We start from the raw sequence: 17,427 nt of genomic DNA on the forward strand, positions 1-17,427 counted from the left end.
AAGAACATTTTGTACACGGCTGCAAGTGACAATGGTCCAACCAGGTGCTTGTGGCAAAAAGCTCCAGGTGAGACACGTGGACGACCTCTTGGTTTCTGGAGTCGAGGTTACAGAGGTTCAGAGGTTAACTATACTCCAACAGAGTAAGAAATTCTAGCTGCCTATGAAGGACTAAAAGCATCTTCAGAAGTAATTGGAACTGAATCACAACTTCTTTTAGCTCCCAGATTACCAGTTTTGAATTGGATGTTCAAAGGCAAAGAATCCACACCACATCATGCCACAGACTCAACATGGTCTAAGTGGATGGCTCTGATAACACAGAGAGCTCGAATGGGAAATCTTGAAAGACCTGGTCTAGTGGAGGTGATCTCAAGTTGGCCTGAAGGCATCAACTGTGCTAAACCTCCAGAGGAGAAAGTGACTCGTGCTGAGGAAGCTCCTCCTTACAATGACCTTTCTGATGATGAAAAGAAATATGCTTTGTTCACAGACGGTTCCTGTCGTCTTGTTGGGAATAAGCGAAGGTGGAAGTCTGCAGTGTGGAGTCCAACACGCCGAGTTGCAGAAGCAAAAGATGGAGAAGGAGAATCCAGTCAGTTCGCAGAGGTAAAAGCTGTCCAGCTAGCTCTCGACGTGGCTGAACGTGAAAGATGGCCAAAGCTTTATGTCTACACAGTCCCATGGATGGTAGCCAATGCTCTATGGGGTTGGCTAAAGAACTGGAAGAAGAGTGGTTGGCAGAGGAAAGGAAAACCCATTTGGGCAGCCAACCTGTGGCAGGACATTGCTGATCGAATCGAGAGAATTCCAGTGAAAGTGAGACACATCGATGCTCACATTCCTAAGAGCAAAGCTACTGAGGAACAGCAACACAACCATCAGGCAGATCTAGCTGCAAGAGTTTCTCAAGTAGACATGGACTCTAATCTTGATCTCGACTGGAAACACCGAGGTGAGATATTCTTAGCTCGGTGGGCTCACGATTCGTCAGGACATCAAGGCAGAGATGCAACATACCAATGGGCTCGTGACAGATCCATAGACATTTCCATGGATGCTATCACACAAGTCATCCATGACTGTGACATTTGTGCTGCTATTAAGCAGGCAAAACGACTTAAGCCCTTGTGGTATGGTGACAGATGGTCCAAGTACAAGTATGGTGAAGCTTGGCAGATTGACTACATCACTCTACCACGTTCTCGTTCTGGTAAGCAATACGTGCTTACTATGGTAGAGGCAAACACTGGATGGTTGGAAACTTATCCAGTTCCACATGCAACTGCACGCAACACCATTCTCGGTCTGGAGAGACAAATCCTGTGGAGACAGGGAACTCCAGAGAGGATTGAGTCAGACAACGGAACTCATTTCAAGAACAACCTTGTAAAAAACTGGGCAAAAGAGCACGGTATTGAGTGGATATTCCATATTCCCTACTATGCACCAGCTTCAGGGAAGATTGAACGCTACAACGGTTTGTTGAAGACCACTCTCAAAGTCATGGGAGATGGATCTTTGAAAATCTGGGAAAAACATTTAGCACAAGCAACCTGGCTGGTAAATAGTAGAGGTTCAGTGAACCGAGCTGGACCTGCACATTCAGATTTGCTACGGAAAGTAGAAGGTGATAGAGTTCCTGTTGTTAGAGAAAAGAATCTGTTAGGTAAAACTGTTTGGGCATTTTCACCCTCAGGAGAGGCTAAACCTGTCCGAGGGGTGGTTTCAGCTGAAGGTCCGGGTCACACTTATTGGGTAATGCAAGAGAATGGTGAAATTCAGTGTATTCCACAAAGAAATCTAACTTTAGCTGAAAGAGGTTAATTTCGAACTGTTGTACAGCTACATCGCGTCCAGAGGAAGAGTCAACAAGGAATCTACGGTGCACGAACCCTGAGATCCCTGAGAGCCCTGAGTCAACTAAGAGACCCTGAGATTCCCTGTTTCCCTTTTCTTCGCTTCGTCGGCGAAGAAATGAACTGTTTTCCATTTTTCTCATTTTCTGATCTTCTTGGACTTTTGAATCATCTGCATCTGAGCATAGCCGGAATGGACTATGAACTTTACTCACGAACTGTAAATATCGTTTTGGATTGGATGGACAGTATGAACAGCCAATGAAATTGTTTAGAAGGGGTGGACTGTGGCCGGTTGACGCTGTCCCCTTAAGAAAGGGAATATGGTGGACGGAAGTTGGTAAACGGAAAAGAATAATCTAAACTATTTCATTGGTAAAGTGGGAGGAAGCACCTTCTGAACTGGGAGTGAGCTGGGACTATCCTGGGCACTCCGGCACCCTATCTTCAGTCTTGCTTCCGCCTCTCCACGGTGCAGCAGCTCTATCTCTGCTCGGCTTTCTGCCAAGGCCTCGGCCTTGAAGTCCAGATACAGGCCGGTATTAACTCCCTTCCAATTAACACGAACTGCTTCTAACATTTTTTTTCCTCTCTTTTCTTTCTCTTTCTATCCCATTCTGGGGAAAGGGGGGGAGAGAAGGGAGAGCGGAGGTGGGGAACCCCCTCTCTGCCGAGGGGGGTTACTCTCATTTCTGTGTTACTCTGTTGTATATCTTTGTATATATTGTAGATATTGTAAATTTGTAAATATTCCCCTGCATACCCTACATTGCTTTGTAAATATAGCTCCACTGCCTTGCTAATTCAGCTTGTGAGTTTTTTTTTCCCTTTCCCTTCAATTTTTTTCCCTTTTACCTTACAAGGGGGAAGGGAGGAGGCTTCTTGACCTTACCCTTCCACCCCACGACAGGGTTGAATGCTTGTGGATAAGAATTAGAGGGAAGACCAGCAGGGCAGACACCCTGGTTGGAGTCTGTTATAGACCACCCAACCAGGAGGAAGATGTTGACGAAGCATTCTATAGGCAGCTTAGGGCTGTCTCAAGATCTCCGGACCTTGTTCTCATGGGCGACTTCAACCTGCCTGACATCTGCTGGGAACTCAACACGGCAGAGAGGAGGCAGTCTAGAAGGTTCTTAGAATGCATGGAGGACAGCTTCTTATCCCAGGTGCTGCGAGAGCCTACCAGGGGCAAGGCTATGCTTAACCTCCTCTTCACCAACAGGGAAGGACTGGTGGGCGGTGTGGTGGTTGGAGGGTGTTTGGGGTCCAGTGACCACGAGATAATTGAATTCTCGGTTTTTGGTCAAGCCAAGAGGGGCGGCAAGAAGACCTCCACTCTGGACTTCCGGAGGGCAGACTTTGGGTTACTCAAGGAACTAATTCAGAGGGTTCCTTGGGATAAAGCCCTTAAAAACAAAGGGGTCCAGGAGAGCTGGACCTACTTCAATGAAGAATTGTTGAAGGCTCAGGGACAGGCTGTGCCAATGTGCCGGAAGATGAGCCGCCGGAGCAGACGGCCAGCCTGGATGGTTCATGAACTTTTAATGGAACTGAGGGAAAAAAAGAGGGTGTATCACCTTTGGAAGAGAGGGGAGGCAACCCACAGAATGTTTAAGGATGTTGCCAGGTCTTGTAGGAAGAGAATTAGGGAGGCAAAAGCACACTTGGAGCTTAAACTGGCCTCTCCTGTGAAGGACAACAAAAAGTCCTTCTATAAATACATTAATAGTAAGAGGAAGGGGAAGGACAACCTCCACTCCTTGGTGGATACAGAGGGGAACATTGTAACAAAGGATGAGGAAAAGGCAGAGATACTTAACACCTTCTTTGCCTCAATTTTTACTAGAAGGGCAGAACGTCTTCCTGACAGCTGGCCTGCAGAGCTGGCAGAAGGAGCCAGGGAGCTTCACAGTCTCCCTATGTTCCATGAGGAGGTGGTTGGAACTCTCCTTAGCAGCTTGGATCCCCACAAGTCCATGGGACCAGATGGGATTCATCCTAGGGTGCTGAGAGAGCTGGCAGATGAGCTGGCCAAGCCACTCTCCGTAATTTTCCAGCAGTCCTGGCTCACTGGAGAGGTCCCAGAGGACTGGAAGCTGGCCAACGTGGTGCCCATCCATAAGAAGGGCCGGTTGGATGAGCCAGGGAATTACAGGCCTGTCAGCCTGACCTCAGTGCCAGGCAAGATCATGGAACAGGTCATCCTGAGTGCAATAACACAGCACTTAGAGGATGGCCAAGGGATCAGGCCTAGCCAGCATAGATTTAGGAAGGGCAGGTCCTGCCTGACCAACCTGATCTCCTTCTATGATCAGGTGACCCGCCTGGTGGATGTGGGGAGGCCTGTGGATGTAGTCTACCTGGACCTCAGCAAGGCCTTTGACACCGTCCCCCATAGCAAACTGGTGGCCAAGCTGTCAGCCCATGGCTTGGACGGGAGCACACTGCGATGGGTTAGGAACTGGCTGGAGGGCTGAGCCCAGAGAGTGGTGGTGAATGGTGCCACATCCAGCTGGCGGCCAGTCACTAGTGGTGTGCCCCAAGGATCAGTGCTGGGCCCTGTGCTCTTTAACATCTTTATTGATGACCTGGATGAGGGCATTGAGTCCATCATCAGTAAATTTGCTGACGACACCAAGCTGGGGGCAAGAGTTGATCTGCTGGAGGGTAGAGAGGCTCTGCAGAGGGACCTCGACAGGCTGGACAGATGGGCAGAATCCAACGGCATGAGATTTAACACATCCAAGTGCCGGGTTCTGCACATTGGCCACAACAACCCCATGCAGTGCTACAGGCTAGGGTCAGAGTGGCTGGAGAGCAGCCAGGCAGAGAGGGACCTGGGGGTGCTGGTTGATGGTAGGCTGAACATGAGCCTGCAGTGTGCCCAGGCAGCCAGGAGGGCCAATGGCATCCTGGCCTGCATCAAGAACAGTGTGGCCAGCAGGAGCAGGGAGGTCATTCTGCCCCTGTACACTGCACTGGTTAGGCCACACCTCGAGTACTGTGTCCAGTTCTGGGCCCCTCAGTTTAGGAAGGATGTTGACTTGCTGGAACGAGTCCAGAGAAGAGCAACAAAGTTGGTGAGGGGTTTGGAACACAAGCCCTATGAGGAGAGGCTGAGGGAGCTGGGGTTGCTCAGCCTGGAGAAGAGGAGACTCAGGGGTGACCTTATCACTCTGTACAACTACCTGAAGGGAGGTTGTAGACAGGCGGATGCTGGTCTCTTCTCCCAGGCACCCAGTACCAGAACAAGAGGACACAGTCTCAGGCTGCAGCAGGGGAGGATCAGGTTGGATGTTAGGAAGAAGTTCTATACAGAAAGAGTGATTGCGCTATGGAATGGGTTGCCCGGGGAGGTGGTGGAGTCGCCGTCATTGAAGGTGTTCAGAAGGAGACTTGATGGGGTGCTTGGTGCCATGGGTTAGCTGTTTGGATGGGTTGGATTGGTTGATGGGTTGGACACGATGATCTTGAAGGTCTCTTCCAACCTGGTTTGGTTTATTCTAATAAAGGTTTATTCTATTGGAACGGGTTGCCCAGGGAGGTGGTTGAGTCATCGACCCTGGAGGCGTTCAAGGGGAGATTGGACATGGCACTTGGTGCCATGGTCTAGTCTTGGGGTCTGTGTTTATAGGTTGGACTCGATGATCCTCGAGGTCCTTTTCAACCTAAGTGATACTGTGATACTGTGATAATGTTAACCAATGGCCACAGAGTAAGAGTCTTAACAATACTACACCCACTTCATGGACAAACCACATCCTTGCATCCTTATGTTCTTGTACCCTGCAGTTTAAAGCAGGAAGATCACAGACAAATTATGATTAAAAACAGACTGCTAATGACTTGACATATTCAAGCTAATAAAGTTACAATCTTGGACTCAAGTCCTTTTTAGTCTGAGACACTTAAAAAGAAGTCTTAACTAGGAACTAGGCTGAGGGTGGTAAGTGCCCTAAGTTTTAAGGCCAGTAGAGGCACTTTTTATTTCTTGCACTGAAACTCTGGGAAGGAAAAAAAAAAAAAAAAAGGAGAATCAAGGAATCTCATTCTCAAGAGACTGGTAAGAGAAGTCCACTGCAACTGGAAGCAGATGAGAAGCACTCACATGTGCACTGTGTGTGCACGTGTGCAGTGAAGGCAGGAAAGTGAGTCAACCATGCAGCCGGCCAGGCTTCTGGCTTAGCTTGAACAACATTTTAGCCCATTGGCCACAGTTGTCGTTCAGACAGCTGTCTCAAATGGAGGAGGTTTTTGGTGTCATTCTCAGGCCAACTTCCCTCATGGTCACATCCTGGAATTTGTGATAGGCACTGGAGATGATTCTCTCAATAGCAAATGTGTGAAAGGAAAGCCAACAAGCTAAGCTAAGCTGCAAGAGAAAGTTAGAACATCCATATGCAGAAGATCTATATTCACCAAGAGTTAACAAGTTTGCTTTTGTATAGCTGACAGATAAAGCCATCTAGTGGCGAGAGCTCTGACTAAAGCCACAAACCAAGAATCTAAATTTCTTCTTAGCTTGAGATCAAAGGCTTACTCATTTTATAAGATTATCCAAAGAAAAGGTAAACTAAAGATCGAAGAAATAAGAGATTCCTGCCAACATTCTGAAAATAAAAAGCCTGAGAATTCAGAATTATGCCTTACCCTGACTAACAGTTAAGAATCTTGGCATGCTGTGTTTTACCCTAATGAGGTTACAGAGCAAGCCCACTTTGCTATAAGAGAGCTCAGCCAATATTTTAATTAACATGCTTTTGAGGCAGTCTTTAAAATGCATTGATAAGCTTAATAGAAGAGGTCAGTTACAAATCTTGTAATAGCCCCAAACTATTAAATGCAGTTCTATGGTGGTAAATAAGAACAGAATATACCCACTAGTTACACAGGCTCATAAGCAATACTTGAAGTCTGTTAAGTCTCACTTGTTTCTCACATGCAGTGAAGAGGGAGAGGACCAAGCTCATCTGAATTATATCAAACACATAATTTCTAGTTCTTCCATTTTTCCTGAAACAAAAGTTCTAACGAGCTAGTCAACAGACCAAGTCATAATGGTTCATCCACCACATAATCCATCCATCTGGGAACGCTGGCAGAAAAATCTACAGACTACTTAAAATGTTCATTTGATAAGATGAATTAATAAGATGAAATGAACAGTTCAATCATTTGCCTCTCTCTGATTAAGCATGTAAGTGTAACTGTTGAGAGGAACTTCTATAGCATAAAACTTGTTACAGGTCTACAGACAACACTATTTTTCAGCAGAAATGCTTTGTGGGGAGAGTAGCACATGCATGATACAGACATTTATTAACATCAAGAAGTGATCTCTAGTTTATGGGAGTAAGAACACTTAGGGTTTGTGTTCCAAACCTCAGCAAAAATACTTACTCATCTTTAAAGGAAAGGCTCAGATAACATAGCATTGAATAAACTAACACAAGTGCATAAAAAAGAGGTATTTTATTCAGTCCACAGAAAAAAAAGTGCTGAGCAAGTTGTAGGATGTCTCACTGTACAAGACCAGTCAACTGTAATTCACAGAATCACGTTTCCAGAACTCCCCTATCAGGAAGGAAAATCATCACTTGCTGTAAGGATGACAAAACATAACAACTGAACAACCTACTATTTAGCACTGGTTAGTAGCAGAAACCCAGTCCACAGCAGATATTTTTGCTATAAAAATGTTTACTTGTAGATAAAACAAGTTTTATTTCTTGACCCTTGTTCACTCAGGATTTCAGCACTACCAAAAGCAAGTCTTACAGCATCTCATCTGTTGCTCAACAGAAGAGTTTTCCCTACTGAATGTATCTAGTCAAGCATGTAGGAAGCGAATGGCCTGTATTACAGAAACAGATGAAAAGGATAAGACAGATACTTGCTTCTCTGAGGCAGCCTGGAACCACTCACCTTATTACTGTTATCAGTCTCTTACTCTGCACATTATTATCTTCTCCCCCTGCCTAATCCATTCCTACCCAGGTCACACTTTCTCTCAGCACAAGTACAGGGCCTTGGCAGCAAGCCCTTTTCACTTAATTGAAGCAAGCTGTCCACCTAAGGTTTCAGCACAGTCTACTAACCCTAGTTGGCAGGTTATTAAATAGTTCTACCTATGAAAGCTTCCTGTAGCTTCCTGGTCACTGAATATAGTCTGTTCCCTAGGCTGAAGTCTGCCTTTGTAAGCACTTAAGTCTTCAAGAGATATGTGAAGTAAAGAATTTGGCAGAGTAAGCAAAAGTCACAGGGATCAAATACATGAACTCCTGGCCTGCCCTGCTACAGCAGCCTTTCAAAAGCCAGTACTGTTTAGTTTATAAATCAAGTGCAGTTTTAGCATTGACATTACTGGCTGACACTCTCCACCACAAGAGAATCATGGGGTAAAGGAACCCACTGCAATAAATACATGGTTAAATAGTGAAGAATTTAAAGAGAATGCAAAATAACCTCTTCTTCAGTTCCATTTATGGGACTGTCATGTCTTCTCACAGAACTAATTGCACATACAGCTTTAAAAGAGGTTTCTTTCTCTTAAATCACAGAAGAGTGACAGCCTTTCAGCTGAAACAGTTCTGCCAATATCAAGACCTCAAACAAAGAAAGCAAATAGCATCCTGGCTGTATTAACAGGAACACAGCCAGCAGACTGTGGGAGCTGATTATCCCCCATGCAGCACTCCAGACACACCTAAACACTGCATCCAGATTTGGTACCCAAAAAAGAGAAGGATGCTGATAAACTGGAGCAAGTTCTGTGGAGAGCCAACAAGACAACTGCTGGCTGCAGTATTTACCCTGTGAGGAGAGGGGCTTATTCAGCCTGTGGAAGAGATGGTGTCAGGGAGGGAAGAAATTACAGTATCACAGTATCACAGTATCACTTAGGTTGGAAAGGACCTCGAGGATTATCGAGTCCAACCTGACACCGCAGACCCCATGACTAGACCATGGCACCAAGTGCCACGTCCAATCTCCCCTTGAACGCCTCCAGGGTCGATGACTCAACCACCTCCCTGGGCAACCCATTCCAATGCCGAATGACTCGCTCGGTGAAGAACTTCCTCCTCACCTCGAGTCTGAACCTCCCCTGGCGCAGCTTGAGACTGTGTCCCCTTGTTCTGGTGCTGGTTGCCTGGGAGAAGAGGCCAACTCCCTCCTGGCTACAACCACCCTTCAGGTAGTTGTAGAGGGCGATAAGGTCACCCCTGAGCCTCCTCTTCTCCAGGCTAAACAATCCCAGCTCCCTCAGCCTCTCCTCATAGGGCTTGTGTTCAAGGCCTCTCACCAGCCTTGTTGCCCTTCTCTGGACACGCTCAAGTGTCTCAATGTCCTTCTTAAACTGAGGAGCCCAGAACTGGACACAGTACTCAAGGTGCGGCCTAACCAGAGCAGAGTACAGGGGCACAATGACCTCCCTGCTCCTGCTGGCCACACTATTCCTAATGCAGGCCAGAATGCTATTGGCCCTCCTGGCCACCTGAGCACACTGCTGGCTCATATTCAGGTGGCTGTCGATCAGCACACCCAGGTCCCTCTCTGTCTGGGAGCTCTCCAGCCACTCCGACCCCAGCCTATAGCTCTGCATGGGATTGCCATAGCCAAAGTGCAGCACTCGGCACTTGGACTTGTTGAAAGCCATCCCATTGGACTCTGCCCATCTTTCCAGTCGGTCGAGGTCCCTCTGCAGAGCCTTTCTACCCTCTAACTGACTAACATCTGCCCCTAACTTTGTGTCATCTGCAAACTTGCTGATGACTGACTCTACCCCTTCATCCAGATCATCAACGAATATGTTGAAGAGGACAGGGCCCAGCACTGATCCCTGGGGGACACCACTGGTGACTGGCCTCCAGCTGGATGCGGCACCGTTCACGACCACTCTCTGGGCCCGGCCCTCCAGCCAGTTCCTAACCCAGCACAGAGTGTAGTGGTCCAATCCACAGGCTGACAGCTTAGTCAGCAGTTTGCTGTGGGGGACGGTGTCAAAGGCCTTGCTGAAGTCTAGGTAGACCACATCCACAGGCCTCCCCACATCTACCAGGCGGGTCACCTGATCATAGAAAGAGATCAGGTTGGAGAGGCAGGATCTGCCCTTCCTGAATCCATGTTGGCTGGACCTGAGCCCTTGGCCATCCTTCAGGTGCGCAGTTATTGCTGCCAGGATAATCTGCTCCATCACTTTCCCTGGCACTGAGGTCAGGCTGACTGGCCTGTAGTTTCCAGGTTCCTCCATCCGACCCTTCTTGTGGATGGGGACCACGTTGGCCAGTTTCCAGTCATCTGGGACCTCACCAGTGAGCCAGGACTGGAGGAAAATGATGGAGAGTGGCCTAGCTAGCACATCCGCCAGCTCTCTCAGCACCCTAGGATGGATCCCATCTGGTCCCATGGACTTGTGGATATCCAAATGGCTCAGCAGGTCCCGAACTAACTCCTCATGGATTTCCAGGGTATTACTCTGCTCCCCGACCCCAACGCCCAGCTCCAGAGACCACTCGTCCTGAACTCCTGCCTTGCTGTTAAACATTGAGGCAAAGAAGGTGTTCAGGACCTCAGCTTTATCCTCATCCTCAGTAACTGTGTTCCCCTCCAGGTCCACTAGGGAGTTCAGGTTCTGAATTGTCAGGAGGAAGGAGCTAGGCTCTTCATGGGTGACCTAAAGTGAAGTGAGATACATTCAGATAGGATATAAGAAAAAAAGAAACACCTTTATCCCATGAGGACAGTCCCTCACTGGAGCAGGCTGTGTAGCTTCCACTATTGTAGGACTTCAAGTTCCACCTGAAGGAAAGCTTGAGCAACCTCATCCATCCCCACAGCTGATCCTGCTTTGAGCAGTTTGAATTAGAAAGCTCCAGAGGTTACTTCTAACTTGTACTATAAGATCTTTTACCACAGGTGTAGTTCCCTTCAGCTACCCCATCACAAACATGTTAGATTACTTACCTTCCCAATCTGTAACCATGTCTGGAAAAGGGGTTTCTTTGATGACAAATACACCTTGTCTTTTTTATCTTCCACTTTCACATCTACTTCCTCCTTATCAAAAACTTTCTGTAGCTCAAAAGGCAGTTCCCTTTATAAAAACAAAATGTGAGAAAAACAACTACTTAACTACTTTGAGTATACAGATTGTTCATCTTTTTAAGGATGCTTTTCAATAACACAAGTTCACAAGTGTTTAGAAAGAGTTAAGTGCATGACATAACTCTCCTTTTTGTTCCCCCTCCACAGTTACTGAACTGCAAGTTAACTAAAAGGTGACTAAAAGAAGACATCAACATGCAAGTTATTGAATGATGCTCAACAGTCACTCAGCAGTTACCTCTTCAAAGCACATGACATGAAGGATGTTCAGTATTTCCATACATTGCTGAAAAAGGTTTAATTATTTTTTCCCCGTAGTAGAAAAAGAAAAAAAAACAAAGACAATTGGATTTTAAAGAACCAAGTTTAGACACAATCTGTTTAGTTGCAAATACACATTGTGACCATTTGAGGCTGTCCCCTTAAGAAAGGGAATATGGTGGATGGATGTTTGTAAACTAAAAAGACGGATCTAAACTACTTTCATTGGTAGATTGGGAGGAAGCACCTTCTGAACTGGGAGTGCAGCAGGGTATCTTGGGCTTTCCTGCACTTTTCCAGTTCAGATCTGTCTCCCCTCCTTCGGTAGCAGCAGCAGCTCACTGTTCTGGGCTTTTGGCCAAGGCTTGACCTTGAAACTGATAAACTGCAAGGCCTGTATTAACTGCTTTCCAATTAACACATAACTGCTTCTAACTTTTTTCTCTTTTCTCTCTTTTCTAACCTGCTCTGGGGAAAAGGGGAGAGAGGGGGAAGCAGAGGTGGGGGAACCCCCTCAGCAGAGGGGGGAACTCTCATTTATGTGCTACTTTATTGTATATTTCTGTATAGACTGTAAATATTGTAAATTTGTATATATTTCCCTGCGTTTCCCTGCTTTGTAAATATATAGCACCCACGCTTTGCTAATTCAGCTGTGAGTTTTTTTTTCCCTTTCCCTTCAATTTTCTTTCCCTTTACTTTACAGGGGGGAGGGAGGAGGCTTTTTGGCCTTACCCTTCCAACCCTACGACATCTTTTTTTACTTGGCTTACCCAACGTGGGGCAGATAATTAGTTTAATTTATTACTTGATTGATTTAGTGTTTTCTAGCTGAATTAGCAAACATGAAGGTATTGTGGTTTGTAGAGCGATTATTCTTTTCAATTTTGGGGGCTCTGGTTTACAGATATTGCTTGGGTTTGATTTTGGATTACCTGGGCAAATATTTGGTGCAGACAATTTATCTGTGGGTTATATATAGAGTTAGACTATGGTATGGAAAATGTATTGATTTATTATGGCCAGCGAGATACAGAAATGTTACCTCCACCACTCTCCCAATTGAGATAAAGGGTTTTAAGATTCCACCAGAGGAGACAGTAACTTTAGGTGATGGCTGTGATCCAAAGGTGATTTATGTGATGTGTATAAATCTGCTGCTGGTGATGGTAATTGTATATTTACTGTTTTCTCTGCGACAGGAGAGGAAGATGTCCAGGGCGTGTTTTGTTATTAAAACTAGATCAAAAAGAAAACGCCGTGGCTCTGGATCAGTCCCAGAGTCATCTAGTGATGAGGAGCGTGGAGAATCTGTGTCAGTAAAAAAGAAAGCTAAGTTGTTAATTGGAAAGGCTGCCCTAAATGACTTTGCTGCTGATTCTGGCAAGCTGCCAAGGGCAGCAGCTGGTATCAACATGGCGCCTACTCCTTCTCCTCCTGCTTCTTCTCAGACGGCCATTAACGGAGCAATGTCATTTCCACCCACTCTCTCGGTGGGACCGGAAGTCACTGCCCCAGCAGCTGATTTATGTCAGGACCTGTGAGCTTCTATTAAGATGGCTGTAAATTCAAACACAGCTCCAGTTAAGCTGGCTGTTTTAAAGACTATAGGTGGAAAGACCAAAGATGATGGAGAAGAAGAGCTAGAGACTGATCCTCGTGAGGGGCCCTCTACTCTAAGAAATCCTGCTGAGGAGAAAGAGAAGATTTCTTTTAAAGATCTAGCTAACCTAGTGAGAGCAAAGCAGGATAGAGATGAAGTTAGGAAAGGAGCTGGCAAAGGTGGTTCTCAGCTTAAAGAGATCCTTGAGAAAAGGGCAGGAGGATTATTAGGACAAAAAGTTCAGGGAGAGGAAGAGGAAGATGATATTTTAGAATGTTCCTCGCCGCGTGAAGAATTGCAAAATGTCCTTAAAGATTTCACCAGGGCAGATAAGGAGCCAGTTCTAGCTTGGCTTAGTAGGTGTTATGATACAGGTGCTCCAGCTCTAAACAGTTGGAGACGGGGCTCTCGGTAAGGTTAATCTGTGGATATGCCTTTTAATGGCGGTTGCCCTGAGATACCCTTCCCGAGATGATCTTCCATGGAATCCTAAACCCTGGACTACCATAGATGAGGGAATTAAGCGCTTGAGAGAATTTGCTGTTAGAGAGATACTCTATGGTGAACATGAAACTCTGAATCCTGATGACATTTCTGTGGGTATTGGTCTTGCTAAAAAGATCATCAAGCTTGCTCTTTATAATTATGCAAACATTCTGGCAAGCAGAATTGTGTCAAGAAATTATGGCAGAGCTTCTCCCACGGTTGGCCAATTTAGTAATCAAATGAGAAAATTGGAGGATAGAATGACACGTGTTTCTTTGGTTTCAGCCATTGAAACTCTGTCTGGAAAAACTGAGATTTGCATGAGGAATCTGAAGGATTCCATATACCAATTGGCACAGAAGGATAATTTCAATTTTTCCTCCAGGTGGATGCAAGTTTCATCTGTGAGGAATACACGTCCTCCAAGGAGGTCATTCCAAAATAGATCAAATCAAAACAGACCACCAAGGCAATCACGCAGAACTATTTCGGTAACTCTGCATGATCAGTTTGGTGAGAACATGAACCACTGGGATGGCCAACCAACTTCTAATCTTTTCAGGAGACTGAGGGAATTGCAAAGTGGCAGAACCCAAGGTAGCAATACCAGAAGGGTAGCTGTTACTTCCACAGTACCCCAGAACATCTCTAGTAGCTCCAACAGTGGCTCCAGTTATAACATGCAAAGTTATAGCACTACACACTGTGCGCAATGCACATGTGGGCATGTTCCCCATAACTAGGGGTGCCCTGCCTCCCGCCAGGGGGAGGAGAGGGATAACAGAGATAATAGAATCTATTGGGATGTGTACATCCAGTGGCAGACATGATGGAGCTACAGTATGAGCGGGAATCCAAAGAGGCCAAATGGTATGCTACCATAGACATTGCTAATGCATTTTTCTCTATTCCCATATGTGGTAGGGTTGGAAGGGTAAGGCCCAGAAGCCTCCTCCCTCCCCCCTGTAAAGTAAAGGGAAAGAAAATTGAAGGGAAAGGAAAAAAAACTCACAGCTGAATTGGCAAAGCAGTGGAGCTGTATATTTACAAAGCTATGTAGGATATGCAGTGGAATATATACAAATTTACAATATTTACAATATATACAAAGATATACAATAAAGTAACACAGAAATGAGAGTTCCCACCTCAGCAGAGGGAGTTCCCCACCTCCGCTCTCCCCTCTCTCCCCCCTTTCCCCAGAGTAGGTTAGAAAAGAGAGAGAAAGAGGAAAAAAAAAGTTAGAATCAGTTTGTGTTAATTGGAAAGGAGTTAATACAGGCCTTTATCAGTTTCAAGGCCGAAGCCTTGGCAGAAAGCCCAGCACAGAAAGCTGCTGCCCGAAGGAAAAGTGGAAGCAAGACTGCAGAAAAGTGCAGGAAAGCCCAGTATACCTTCCTGCACTCCCAGTTCAGAAGGTGCTTCCTCCCACTTCACCAATGAAATCAGTTTAGATAATTCTTTTCATTTACCAACTTCCGTCCACCATATTCCCTTTCTTAAGGGGACAGCCCCAACCGGTGACAGAGGAATGCAGAGGAATGCAGGCCTCAGTTTGCTTTCACTTGGAGAGGAATCCAGTACACTTTCAACAGACTGCCAGTAGGCTGGATGACAGCTCAAGCATCTGTCATGCAGTGATCCACGATGCTCTGGAGAAAGGTAACAAAATCTTTGACATTCTTCTGAATGCAGGTTTTGCCATCAAGCGAGACAAGGTGAAAGGACCTACAACAGAGATTCAGTTTCTGGGAGTGCAGTGGCAGGATGGACGCCGACACATTCCAGTGGATGTGGTAGATAGAGTCTCTACCATGGCAAATCCCACAAACAAGCAGGAAACCCTACGTTTCTTGGGGATAGGGGGATTTTGAAGGCTGCACATTCCTGGATACAGTCAGATTGTGAAACCTCTGTATGATGTGACTCGAAAGAGAAACCATTTCCACTGGGGACCTGAACAACAAGCAGCCTTTGACCAGATAAAGCAAGACGCAGTTCAAGCAATGGCTCTGGGACCTGTCCGAGATGGTCCAGACATTAAGAACATTTTGTACATGGCTGCAAGTGACAATGGTCCAACCTGGTGCTTGTGGCAAAAAGCTCCAGGAGAGACACGTGGACGACCTCTTGGTTTCTGGAGTCGAGGTTACAGACATTCAGAAGCAAATTATACTCCAACAGAGAAAGAAATTTTAGCTGCCTATGAAGGAGTAAAAGCATCTTCTGAAGTGATTGGAACCGAATCACAACTTCTCTTAGCTCCCAGATTACCAGTTTTGAATTGGATGTTCAAAGGCAAAGGATCCACACCACATCATGCCACAGACTCAACATGGTCTAAGTGGATGGCTCTGATAACACAGAGAGCTCGAATGGGAAATCGTGAAAGGCCTAGTCTAGTGGAGGTGATCTCAAGTTGGCCTGAATGTATCAACTGTGCTAAACCTCCAGAGGAGAGAGTAACTCGTGCTGAGGGAGCTCCTCCTTACAATGACTTTTCTGATGATGAAAAGAAATATGCTTTGTTCACAGATGGTTCCTGTCGTCTTGTTGGAAACAAGCGAAGGTGGAAGTCTGCAGTGTGGAGTCCAACATGCCGAGTTGCAGAGGCGAAGGATGGAGAAGGAGAATCCAGTCAGTTTGCAGAGGTAAAAGCTGTCCAGCTAGCTCTCGACGTAGCTGAACGTGAGAGATGGCCAAAGCTTTATGTCTACACAGTCTCATGGATGGTAGCCAATGCTCTATGGGGTTGGCTAAGGAACTGGAAGAAGAGTGGTTGGCAGAGGAAAGGAAAACCCATTTGGGCAGCCAACCTGTGGCAGGACATTGCTGATCGAGTCGAGAGAATTCCAGTGAAAGTGAGACACATCGATGCTCACATTCCTAAGAGCAAAGCTACTGAGGAACAGCAACACAACCATCAGGCAGATCTAGCTGCAAGAGTTTCTCAAGTAGACATGGACTCTAATCTTGATCTCGACTGGAAACACCGAGGTGAGATATTCTTAGCTCGGTGGGCTCACGATTCGTCAGGGCATCAAAGCAGAGATGCAACATACCAATGGGCTCGTGACAGATCCATAGACATTTCCATGGATGCTATCACACAAGTCATCCATGACTGTGACATTTGTGCTGCTATTAAGCAGGCAAAACGACTTAAGCCCTTGTGGTATGGTGACAGATGGTCCAAGTACAAGTATGGTGAAGCTTGGCAGATTGACTACATCACTCTACCACGTTCTCGTTTTGGTAAGCAATATGTGCTTACTATGGTAGAGGCAAACACTGGATGGTTGGAAACTTATCCAGTTCCACATGCAACTGCACGCAACACCATTCTCGGTCTGGAGAGACAAGTCCTGTGGAGACATGGAACTCCAGAGAGGATTGAGTCAGACAATGGAACTCATTTCAAGAACAACCTTGTAAAAAACTGGGCAAAAGATCACGGTATTGAGTGGATATTCCATATTCCCTACTATGCACCAGCTTCAGGGAAGATTGAACGCTACAACGGTTTGTTGAAGACCACTCTTAAAGCCATGGAGGGTGGATCTTTGAGAAACTGGGAAAAACATTTAGCACAAGCAACCTGGCTGGTAAATAGTACAGGTTCAGTGAACCGAGCTGGACCTGCACATTCAGATTTGCTACGGAAAGTAGAAGGTGATAGAGTTCCTGTTGTTAGAGAAAAGAATCTATTGGGTAAAACTGTTTGGGTATTTTCACCCTCAGGAGAGGCTAAACCTGTCCGAGGGGTGGTTTCAGCTGAAGGTCCGGGTCACACTTATTGGGTAATGCAAGAGAATGGTGAAATTCAGTGTATACCACAAAGAAATTTAACTTTAGCTGAAAGAGGTTAATTTTAAACTGTTGTACAACTACATCGCGTCCAAAGGAAGAATCAACGAGGAATCTATGTTGCACGAACCCTGAGATCCCTGAGAGCTCTGAGTCAACTAAGAGACCCTGAGAATCCCTGTTTCCCTTTTCTTCGCTTCGTTGGCGAAGAAATGAACTGTTTTCCATTTTTCTCATTTTCTGATCTTCTTGGACTTTTGAATCATCTGCATCTGAGCATAGCCGGAATGGACTATGAACTTT

At 45.9% G+C, this 17,427-nt stretch overlaps 2 protein-coding genes across 2 annotated transcripts in view; one reads left to right on the plus strand and one right to left on the minus strand.

The window, feature by feature from the left end:
- LOC137443428 (WD repeat and coiled-coil-containing protein-like) overlaps positions 1-17,427 on the plus strand; it is a 113,694-nt gene that overhangs the window by 92,215 nt on the left and 4,052 nt on the right. The gene's annotated exons all lie outside the window — the stretch shown is intronic.
- UBXN2A (UBX domain protein 2A) overlaps positions 1-17,427 on the minus strand; it is a 41,151-nt gene that overhangs the window by 9,837 nt on the left and 13,887 nt on the right. Inside the window, 2 exon segments of the mRNA XM_068142926.1 lie at positions 10,827-10,862; positions 10,864-10,956. Coding sequence (XP_067999027.1) covers positions 10,827-10,862; positions 10,864-10,956 — 129 coding nt within the window.

The sequence above is a fragment of the Melanerpes formicivorus genome, unplaced genomic scaffold (genome assembly GCF_026170545.1).
Source record: "Melanerpes formicivorus ecotype bairdi unplaced genomic scaffold, bMelFor1.0.p_v2 SCAF_9, whole genome shotgun sequence".
In the NCBI taxonomy this organism is placed as follows: domain Eukaryota; kingdom Metazoa; phylum Chordata; class Aves; order Piciformes; family Picidae; genus Melanerpes; species Melanerpes formicivorus.